This window comes from Neomonachus schauinslandi, chromosome 2, assembly GCF_002201575.2.
Source record: "Neomonachus schauinslandi chromosome 2, ASM220157v2, whole genome shotgun sequence".
Lineage (NCBI taxonomy): Eukaryota > Metazoa > Chordata > Mammalia > Carnivora > Phocidae > Neomonachus > Neomonachus schauinslandi.
The window spans coordinates 201,462,438-201,473,541 of record NC_058404.1 but is presented as its reverse complement, the minus strand read 5'-3'; the positions used below and the strand labels follow the sequence as shown (position 1 = coordinate 201,473,541).

The 11,104-nt window shown below is 52.9% G+C and overlaps 1 protein-coding gene across 2 annotated transcripts in view; it reads left to right on the top strand.

Moving 5' to 3' along the window:
- Positions 1-11,104, top strand: part of RGS12 (regulator of G protein signaling 12) — an 87,873-nt gene that overhangs the window by 8,759 nt on the left and 68,010 nt on the right. For both annotated transcript variants that reach the window (XM_021677708.2, XM_044913030.1), the window contains exon 2: positions 5,441-5,557. In XM_021677708.2, the coding sequence (XP_021533383.2) occupies positions 5,441-5,557 (117 nt within the window). The remainder of the gene's footprint in view (positions 1-5,440; positions 5,558-11,104) is intronic.

The window sequence follows — 11,104 nt, the reverse complement described above, 5'->3', positions numbered from 1 at the left end:
GACCCACTCTCACACACTCACGCACGCACACATATACTCTCATACACACTCACACATACTGTCTCACACACTCGCTCTCACACACATACACACACACGCATATACTCACACATATACTCTCATACACACACACATACTGTCTCACACACTATCTCACACACATACACTCTCACACCTCACACTCACACTCACACTCTAACACACTCTCACACTCATTCTCACACTCACAACACACACTCACACACATTGACCCACTCTCACACACTCACGCACGCACACATATACTCTCATACACACTCACACATACTGTCTCACACACTATCTCACACTCACAACACACACTCACACACTCTCACACACTCTCACATACACACCCACTCACAATACTTTCACACACAAACACGCATATACTCACACACACTATCTCACACACACTCTCTCTCACATACATGCACACACCTTTCACACTCACACTCTTATACACATACACACAACTTTCACACACTCACACTCAGCACATACACACATACACTCACACACAACTCACACATACACTCACACACACTCTCTCACACACTCACACACACACACTCTCACTCACACACTCTCTCTCTCTTTCACACACTCACACACCCCGAGCCATTTAAAGAATGGCGGGTGCTGCTCTTGTGGGCACCCTGCACCCATCTCTGTCTCTGGCTGTATGCATGAAGGGATTTCCCGGGGTCTGTCCGGAGTGGAACGGCTGGTCCATAGCAGTGCTTGTCCATCTTTGCAGGTAATGGCCATGTGTTGAGTTTTTAGCATTTGTATTTGTTTGTATTGATGAGTTACGCCAGGTCTCTGGAGCAGGGACAGATTGGATTACTGAACTATAACAAGCACACTGTTCCCGGCGCTCAATCCTTGCCCCTGGGCCCTTGCAGTGACAGCCACGTTACGTGTCACCCTGTGCACACCAGGGTTGCACTGGAGGTGAGGAGCCCCAAAAACACTGCCTCTGTCCTGCCCTATGGCTCAGCTGTGCCCCTTTGCATCACATGTTCACACGTGTGCGGGTCTGTTTCTCAGTGCTCTACTCCCCAATGTCCACACCTCCAACAATTCTTTCCTTTTAAAGTTGTAGCTCCGGAATGAGTCTTTATATCTGATATGGTGGATCTCCTTAACTTATCTTGGCTATGCTAAGCTTTGCTCTTTTATACAGATTGTACGGTGAGTTTGTAAAGTGTCCAAAAAGGCTACTGACATTTTTGTTGCCATTGTATTTTCATCTGTAGACCAATTTGGGAGAACTGACATCTTTAGAATATTAAGTCTTCCTATCCATGAAAATGGTATTTCTCTCCATTTATTTAGGCTTTATTTTCTTTATAAAAATTTATAACTCCTTTTATAAATATCTTTAATTAGGTTTATAGATTTATTTTTAGAGCCTCCCTTCTGCAGTCAGCTCCGGGACGCTGGTGTCTGTGTCCCCTTCCCCTGGCCAGCTGGGTCCCCATCAGGCTCTGCCCCCAGGGGTGCTGGGGAGTGGCGGGTGGGGGGGGGGAGGAGGAGCGTCCTGCCTCTCCCTGCCTGCTCCCCCCACGTTGCCACGGTTCCTCACCCCAGTGAGCAGGCACTTCTTTCACCTGCAACCCCTGAGCTCAGTTTTGGTCTCCTCCCTCCCCCGGGGGCAGTCTCCTGGTCCCTCAGACACCAGTGTGGCCACACCCCCTCCAGGTCTGGGTCCTCCTCTGGCTGCTGAGTTTAAACCCCTCCCTCCTCTTCAGATCTTCGTCTAAGCCCCAGGGGTGCAGCCGCTTCCCGCCTTGGCTATCTCCTGACCTCCTAGGGTCTCTGCCTTTCCAGGTCTCTGATGCCTGGTTAACTGTTCTTCCCAGGGAGTTCTTCCCGTGAAAACCACTGGTGTGGTCTTCTTTTCTGACTAGACTCTGCCTCACGCACCAGGAGCAGTGTGTCAGCTGGAAGTTTCACTCTTTAAATTCTCTATGTTCCCGCATTTTAGAAAAACCTTCAGATGATTTGGTCTCTATCTTGAACTAAACAGTCTTCTTTGTTAGGGTCTATTTGTTCAGTAAGCGCTTACTGAGCACCTGCTATGTACTGGGCCCTGTGGGAGGGAGGGGTGGGGGCATAATGTGAGCAGGACAGGTACCCCCTGGCCCCACCGGGGCTGATGGTCTAGTGTTTAGATTCTTGGCATTATGAGTTTCTGGTTCTAATTGTAACTAAAAAATGACAGACGGGGGCTTGCCCCAGGCCCCTGCTGGGTGACTATGAGCAGGGGCCTCGCTGGCTTCCATGTTCTCCTGTGGAGATGGAGGAGGTTGGGCTGGCTGGTCTGGGTCACTGGTTGTGCTGAAACGAGCCACCTGACGCAGTGGCTCTGTGGGACGGTTCAGCATTGGTGCCGAGTAGCCAAGGCAGTTTGGCACCCCGGGCAGTGGGGTTCTGCCTTCCCCCCATTTCCACCCTGGAGAGAACCGACACCTCTCAGCCTCCCTGAGGGCCCTCCCGCTCATGGTTTGAGGTGACAGGAGCCAGGTGGGTTGTTTCTCCCACGTCCTACGCGGGCACACGGGAGGGCCCTCTGGTTCTTCTGGAAGCCCGGCTGTACGCCCCAGCCCCGGGTCCATCTCCGGCATGGCTGCCGGTGGTCAGGCCATGTTCTCCATGCCCAGAGCTGGGGCGAGGTGGAGTCTGCTCCCGACGCTGGGCCACGGCCATGTGACCGTGACAGTGTGCTCCGTCTGTCTCCTTCACGTGTCCAAGCCCACGGCGTCTGCCTGCGGGATCAGGTGTCCGCCACCTGCATTCACTCCCGTTGGTGGCTGGGGGTTCCATCATGTTCCAATGCCACGTGGCCGGCCCAGCCCAGGTGTCCTCGGCCTCCGGGGCTTCCCAGTGATATGTGGGTATCATGTGCTCGTTACCCCCCCTCCCAAAATAAAAATACAGAATCGCAAATACATGATCTGTACAAAGGTTCATCTTGTGTGTGTTTGCAGCCTTCTTTGGTTTAGGAACAGACTAAAAGCATTTCCCATAGTGTGATTTCGGCTGCAGCAAAGGCACTTGGATGGCTGCCTGGCTTCCCGTGGCCGAGAGTGGCTGGCTCCCTGCTGCTGGGCCCTCAGTCCCTGGACGATTTGCTCTCTTTCTCCCAGCACTGTGCTGGGCCGTAGGTGTTCCGAAGACAGAGGGCCCTGCTTCTGGGGGAGTTTGTGCTAACAGGTGGGGAGGAAAAGAGCGCAGCCTCGGAGGGGGGCCCCAGGACAGCCCCTCAGGCAGCGCAGTTAGAGGTGGCCTCTTAAAACAGGTGGCCTGGGGTGGAGGACTCATGCGAGGAGAGGCCGGCGCCCAGAAGGGTCTGGACGGCAGGGACTGGTGTGGCAGCCTCTGAAGGGCGCTGAGCAGGGGCCACCAGGCAGGTGCGCGGGGACCACACTGCACAGGTAACCCGCTAGCACGGATCCCCTTTGCATCTTGTTGGGATGTTAGGGTTTGATGAGCATAGTGGGATGTTTTATTGCCAGTCCTGAGGACCCTGTGCTGCTGGTGGTGGCCATGGTGCGTCTGGGACAGGGACCCTGGGCTGGCTCGGCCTTTTTCTTCAAGCCTATTGACTGTCCTGTTCCCGAGACAGTTCCTTCCTCCCTCTCCCCTGCCTCCCTCCGTCCTCCTTCCCCCTCCCTCCCCACCCCCTTCGCTGTTTGTGCCACTCCTTTTTGCTCGGTTCAGTCCTTTGTGCTCACAGCCGCACACAGGCTGCCCTTTACTCGGCTTGCACACCATGTCAGCTGACTTTGCTGAGGTGGCCCTGCCAGTGGCGTCTGCAATGGCCTTGCCCCATCTGTCCACCGCAGCGTCCAGCCTCACCTCTGCTCCGGTCAGCCTGGCCTGTTCTAGCCGTCCCGGCGTGGAGTCTTCTGTGCGGCGCTGGGCTTGCGGTCCGCCGTGTAGCCTCCAGGGGCCTCTGGTTTCCTCCAGAGTATCAAGTGTTCAAGGAGCCCACAGCCACCCTGTGGCCATCTTCAGGTGGCCCCTCCGGAGGCCCGATCGATCGGGGGTTCCTACCCCGGGGTCTGGCGCACTGGCTGTGCTCGGGGAGCGCTTGCTGAGAGCCCCGTGGCAGCGCGGAGCCGAGGAAGTAAAGGCAGTTGCTCTTGGCTCCTACATTACTTATTCATAAAAATGGAGGGATTAAAAGTAATGTGTTCGTTGTTGCTCCGGTTCAGGCCGAGTGGCTGGGGGGGAGCGGAGGTGAGAGGTCGGGCTCTGGGTGTGAGTACCAGGGAGGGAGGGGAGCAGCCAGGGGTGCGAGGAAGCCAGGGGGAGGCCGGGGAGGGGAAGGAGGAAGAAGCTGCTCACCCCTCCCTTGGAGGCCCCTGTGGCCTGAGGTCCCAGACAAGGGGGAGCGAGTGAAGGGAAGGCGGTCACATTGCTGAGGGCACCTCGAGTCTGTATCAGGAATGTCAGGGGACAGCAGTCCTGGGGGTGTGTTCTGCCCCCAGGCAGCCTAGTGGCCTGGGCGCAGGTGCAGCCCGGGGGGACAGAGAGGGACGGTGGGATCGAGGGTGTGTGTGAGGGTTGCGGGGCGCTGAGACCCAGCCCACAGAGCTCTCCTAGGCAGGGCCGCAAGGGTGGCCCTTTCTGTAGGATGCCCTGGGGTCTCAGCAGGGGGAGAGCTGATGGGATTGGAGAGCCTCACAGTCTTTAGAAAACACGTGAACATCCTTTATGCCTGAAATCGGTCACTCAGGATTTCAAGTACCCAGGAAATCAGAGATTTTCAGCTGTGATGCTTTTTATATTTAAAATGTGATGCCTTATTTGTTGGGCCCAAATCACATTTGGGGAAGTGTCCAGCATAATGACAGGGAATTAATTCTGGTCATTTCCCGGAGAAAAGAACAAGATGTTTTAATGGCCAGTTATTTCATGCACCTGAATTGGTTTGGTCTTCAGACACCAGCTGAATGTCTAAGGATTCTTTAATTCCCGAAAATGCCTATAAAATTATGCAAAAGCATAATCTTTACATTAATAGTTATTTCTCTCCCCCCACACTTTATCTTTTCCCAAATATTCACACATGTTTTTTCATTTGCTCTTGGTAGCAGCCTTTGGAGGCCGGCTGGTGGGGCCCCAGCGTGTGGTTATGGGGTGGTTATGGGGTGTGAGCTGGGGTTGTCCTCGGGGTCAGAGCTTCAGTGGCAGGGCAAATATGTGGAGGTCCTGGGGTGACTTTTGTTTTCAACTTTGGATTTTTATCGTGGTGACACATGCAGAGCGTGACACTGACCCCGGGCGACGCTCCAGTCTCGCTCGCCTCTGTTCCCCAGCGCCTTCTCCTCCTCAGGGTAGTGCACCTGGCAGAACTCAGCACCTCTTCCCAAGAAGGTAACGTGATGTGTTTTTTCTTTGTGTTTAGGGCTCAAAATTTGGGCGGGGAATCGGACTCACTCAGACTTCTCAACGCACCTCTGCCCGGAGATCGTTTGGAAGATCCAAGAGATTTAGTATCACTCGCTCCCTTGATGACCTTGAGGTATTTGATTTCAGTTTTTCTCTTTCCTTCATCAGGTTTCTTACGTTGAAATGAACATCAATCGTGCAGATATACCTGAATCTTTCTGAATCCCATCCCGATCCTACTGCCCTCCCTCCCTCTCCCTTGGTACCCGTGATCTGCAGGTGGGGCGGCTTCGACTGCCCATCCAGGCCTTTCCCGCCCCCGCGCGCCCCTGCAGAGTGCACGCCGGCTTTCGCGCTGGCTTCCGTGTGGCCAGCGTGGCTATAAATGCTTTATGCATGTGAGCTGGGCTCGGCCCTCACAGGAATTCTGAGGGAGCGCCTCTCCTGGCCCCTTCTTCAAAGATCGGGTATGGATTCACGGAGAGAGTCTTTGCTTTTATCTACAGTCCTTACAAAAGCGAACAGACTTGACTTTGAGAGCCGTTGTAGGTCCGCAGAGGTGCAGCAGAAGGCACGGAGCCCCCTGCGCTCTCGGCTCGCACCGGTGTGGCCCCGGGACACTGACGAGCCAGTGTGGACGCGGTCTTGTTAGGCTCACGGTGTGCGTGAGCGGCCACTCTCTGTGCCGTGCGTTCACAGGCTGTGGACAGATGTGTAATGTCGCATGCAGGGTTTCACTGCCCCGACAACCCTGTGCTCTGCCTGGTCACCCTCCCTTCTCCCCCTGAGCCCTTGGCAACCCCTGATCCTCCTGTGGATCATTGTGTGTTCTAGTACTTTACACAGAGTCTCACGCTGCCCCCTTTCACACGCTGCCTGGCGCCTTCCAGACCGACCCTCGGGGCCTTAGTCCGGTGTGTGACTTGTTACGTGGCATCCCGCTGTGATTGTGCTGGCGGTCCGCTCGTTCTGCTGTCGGCGGACACCCGGTGGGAAGCGGGAAGCCCTCTCTCCGTGCGGGGCCTGGGCACACGCTCTTGCACGGGCCCCTTGAGCACCTGTGGGGGCGAGGGGGCCAGCCACGGACTGCTGGGTGACAGGTGGCCAGACGCCGCTCGCAGGGGCCGCTCCCACGCAGCTCTGGTCACCCCTCCTTTCCGGCACCGAGCGCCGTCAGACTGGAATTTCTCCATTTCAGTGGAAGAGCATCTTTGTTACTTTGCATTTCACTGATGATGAGTGAGGCCGAGTGGCCCATTGCGGGCTCTCTGGCCAGTCAGGTTGTCGCCGTTCTGAATTAGCAGCCTATTCATATCCTTTTTCTATTTTTAAAAAAGATTTTGTAGTACTTCTTTATATATTATTCTGGATATGGGTCCTTTGTCAAATAAATGTTTTGAAAAAATCTTTGTGGCTCATTTCCACCTTTGTTTAGGGTGTCATTAGTTATACGTGTATTTAATTGCAGTGAACTGTTGTAGCATGAAATCCCCTGCTGTTAAGTGTCCAGCTCAGTGGCATCACGCACATTCACAGTGTTGCACGGCCGTCCCCACCCTCCGTCCCCAGCACTCTTCCTCTTGCAACACGGAAACTGTCCCCGTGAGACACGGACTCCTTGTCCCCCTCCCCTAGTCCCTGGTGCCCAACACCACACTTTCTGTCTCTGTGGTTTTGCCGACCCTAGGCCCCTTCTGTTAGGACAGTCATACAGGATTTGTGCTTTTGTGTCTGGCTTATCTCCCTGGGCACAGTGTTCTCCAGGTTCTTCCATGGTGTAGCAGGTGGCAGAACGTCCTTCTGTTTTCTCCATTTTGTCCACCTTATGGGTAGTCCACACTGTGTCCATCTGTCCATCCAACAGTGGACGCTTAGGTTGCTCCCACCGTTTGGCTGCCATGGAGAATCCTGCTGTGAACACGGTTGTGCAAATATCTGTTTGGTTCTATTTTAAAAACTAACTCTAAATAAGATCATTTCTTACAGCCTGAATAACGATAAACTGAAACAAACAACTTTAGTTGTTTCTTGCTTAGAATAGTAGGTTAATTTGTGTTTTCATGTGAAATTGGAATCATTGACTGTTAGAGCCGGAAGGGGCCTTTGAAACCACCTCATCTTTGAGGCTGGATGTGGGGGGGTTGTCAGAGTTGGAGGGCGGGCCCGGGGCAGGAGGGGGGGGTGTAGGTCCGGAAGCTGGAGCTGGGCTGGTGGTGGGACCCCTCGCCCGTGGTCTTGTGGTAACTGGGGGGCAGTTCAGGCCAGCATGCCGTGTTTGGTCAGCAGTGGTCAGCACCCATGCTCTCGTGGAAGAAGCAGAGGTGTGCATGCCACGCTCGTGGCCGTGCTCAGGCAAGGCCCGGTCTGCCGGCTGGGGGCCCTCAGAGTGGTGCTGCTCCCACCGGAAGGGGGGTCTCGACTAAGCCCACATTCTCAGGTTAGGCGGCTTGCCAGGTGTTATGTCTGCGTGTTTCTGGAAGGGGCGTGGAAGGGGTCTGAGCCACCACGAGGTGACGAGGTAGCACCAGCCGGGCTCGCGGTGGCAGCCTGTGGTCAGACCTCCATGTCTCTGACGTGGGCCCGCTCAGGCCGCTGTGGTTGTTGCTCACTTCTCCTCGCCCACGAGGAAGTGCCGGGGCTTCCCACCCCACGCCACCTGCCGTGCACCGTGGTCTGTGCTCTTGATTGAGGGCAGGCTGGCAGCTCCTATCTTGTCTCTCTGACCTTCAGATCAGCTCCGCAAGGAGCTTGTCATGATCTCTGTTGTACAGATAGGGAAACTGAGGTGCAGGTTCAACAGCATTTTCCAGGCCGTGCCAGGCTGCAAAGCTGTGGTCTTTCTGCCACATCTGGGACCTCTCACTTTTGTTAAAGTGGTACGATAGAGACACAAGATTGAATCTTTGCTATTTTTTTTTCTGTCTGAGGATTTCAAAATGTAGAAGCTGCACATAACTTTCGTGAACCCTCGCCACTGGTAAGCCTCTTTCTACGGGCAGCTCGTTTAACACATTGTCTGTCCTTCCCTTTGTTATTCTTTAGCAGGTGTCCTAGGCAGTCTCTGAGACTGTCCCAGACTCTTGGTCTTCACTGCCTTGTATGGTCCCCTCCCCAGAGGCACTGGCTTTCACGTCAGCCTTCAACTGGTGCTTAATCATCCTGGGCCTTTTAGGAACATTCTCTGCACGTTGCACCCTGCCAGGGGCCTCTGCATCCCCTCGACCACCACCAGCCCGGCTCCTCGTCACCAGTCCAGTCTCGAGTCCACTTCCCGGGGCCCATTGGCACACCAGCATCTTGGTTGTGTCCCCTGGAGGTAGAGTCCGATGGAGAGCTATTTAAGCCTGGGGACGATGAGGAGGACCCAGGAGGACCATAGAAAATGGTAAATGTGTGGGTCAATCCAGATGAATGGTGACTGTATAAAACAAGAATAACCATGTTTTGTTTGGTTTAAAAATATATCAATTTACCTGACAGCACAGCAGTAGTCTGAGCGCTGGGAGAGGGGACGCAAGGGTCGGGCGCTTGCCTCAGTTTAATCAAGTTAATCCTTGATTCTTATAACAGGAGGATGCATGCTGTAATCCTTAGGGTAACCTGAGACAATAAAATACTGAGTAATTTTAGGTTGCAAGAGGAGAAAATGGAGTTATAAAAAACAGTCAACTCAGAAGAAGGTGAGATAGTTGGGAGGCGAGAGGACAGGAGGGCGAGAGCAGGAAGCTGCTGACAAGAGGCGGCGTTCACTAGAGTGCTGGGTGAAGTCCAGATATGTCAGTAAGTACATCGATTTTATTTATTTATTTATTTATTTTAAGATTTTTATTTATTTGACAGAGAGACAGCGAGAGAGGGAACACAAGTGGGGGAGTGGCAGAGGGAGAAGCAGGCTTCCCGCGGAGCAGGGAGCCCGATGTGGGGCTCAATCCCAGGACCCTGGCATCCTGACCTGAGCCGAAGGCAGACGCCCAACGACTGAGCCACCCAGGCCCCCCAGTACATTGATTTTAAATGAATTCAATATTCCAATTAAAAAGAAAAGATGGTCAGCCTGCATGAAAAATCTGATTATACTCTTACTAGAGACACGTGTAAAACTTGAGGACACAGAAAGCTATCAGAAGAATGAGAAAAGACTCACCGTGCAACGCTAATCAGAAGAATGTGACGGGGCACTTGGGGACGACTCCCAACTTGGCCTCCTGGACCACACGCGGCACTGTCCCCGATGAGCGTGTTCTCTCCACTCCCTTATGGGACGTGTATGAACGTTGACCACATGCTGGACCATAAAGCAAGTCTCAGTAGCTGCAGAGGACTCCTGACAGAGTCTGTCCCCTGCCACAGCCAGGGGGACTGGAATCCAGCGGCGAGGAGGCGGGCCCGCACACCTGTGGGTACGCGATCCGCCAAGCACTCTGTAGTTGAAAGGAGAATCCCTGTGGAGGTCGGAGCAGAGTGGGATGATGCTGAAACGCACGCATCTGACCCGTGGCACCCAGCTGCCCCCGTGCCAAGGGGGTGCTCACAGTGCTTCGATACAGGCATGAGAGAAGACTGAACGTGGAAGGTTGTCTGGAGCCTAGAGAGAGAGCGGTGAGACTGACCTGGAGGCAGTAGAGGCCGGGCAGTGAGGGAGGCAGAAGCAGAAATTAATGAAACAGAAAATTAACAGACTGAACCAGCAAAAGAATCCCTGAAGTTGGGCTTACTTCCCAACTCTTTGTATGAGGCCTCCAAAACCTTGGCCCCGAAAGCTGATGAGGACCTGAGCGGAGAGGGGCGGGGTAGGGCTGCCCAGCGGGGAGCACAGGTGGAAGGACGTCACGCCCTTGACAGACGCACAGCCCAGCGGGTCACATTCATTCCAGGGATGTGATTTTTTTCATACCTGAAAGTCAGTATAATTGACCACATTAACAGAGGAAAGTAGAAAAATCGTCTGTCATCTCAACAGAAGCAGGAAAAACATTTGGGGAAAGCCAGTATCCATTCATGGTAAAAAACAAAACAAAGCAAAACAAAACAAAATGGAAATTAAAGGGAACTTCCTTAATCTGACAAGGATATAAAAACCCCGAGAGCACGCAGCATACTTAAGCTTTCCCTGTGAGGTCAGGAGCAAGAGGAAAGATGTACACTGTTACTGTGTTGTTCAAGTGTTTATCGCCAGTCTCAGCATACTAAGAAAGTAAAAACAGAAATTTTAAAACCGCAAAAAAAAGATGAAAGTGTTCTTATTCTTATATGATGTGATTAGGACGTCAAAAATCTAAAAGAATTTATAGAGTCATTATTAAAATTAATGAATGCTTGGCAAGGTTGTTGGATATTCCGTCAATATACGCCATTCAGCTGTGGGTACAGTTAGAAAATACCATATAGATTCAATGCAATTTTAATCAAAATCCCAACAGGTGTTTTGTTGAACTTAAGAAAATGATTCTGAAGTTGGCATAGAAATGCAAAGGGTAGCCAGGATATTCTTTTTATTTATTTATTTTTTTTATTATGTTACGTTAATCACCATACATTACATCATTAGTTTTTGATGTAGTGTCCCATGATTCATTGTTTGCGTATAACATCCAGTGCTCCATTCAGTACGTGCCCTCCTTAATACCCATCACCGGGCTAACCCATCCCCCCACCCCCTCCCCTCTAGAACCCTCAGTTT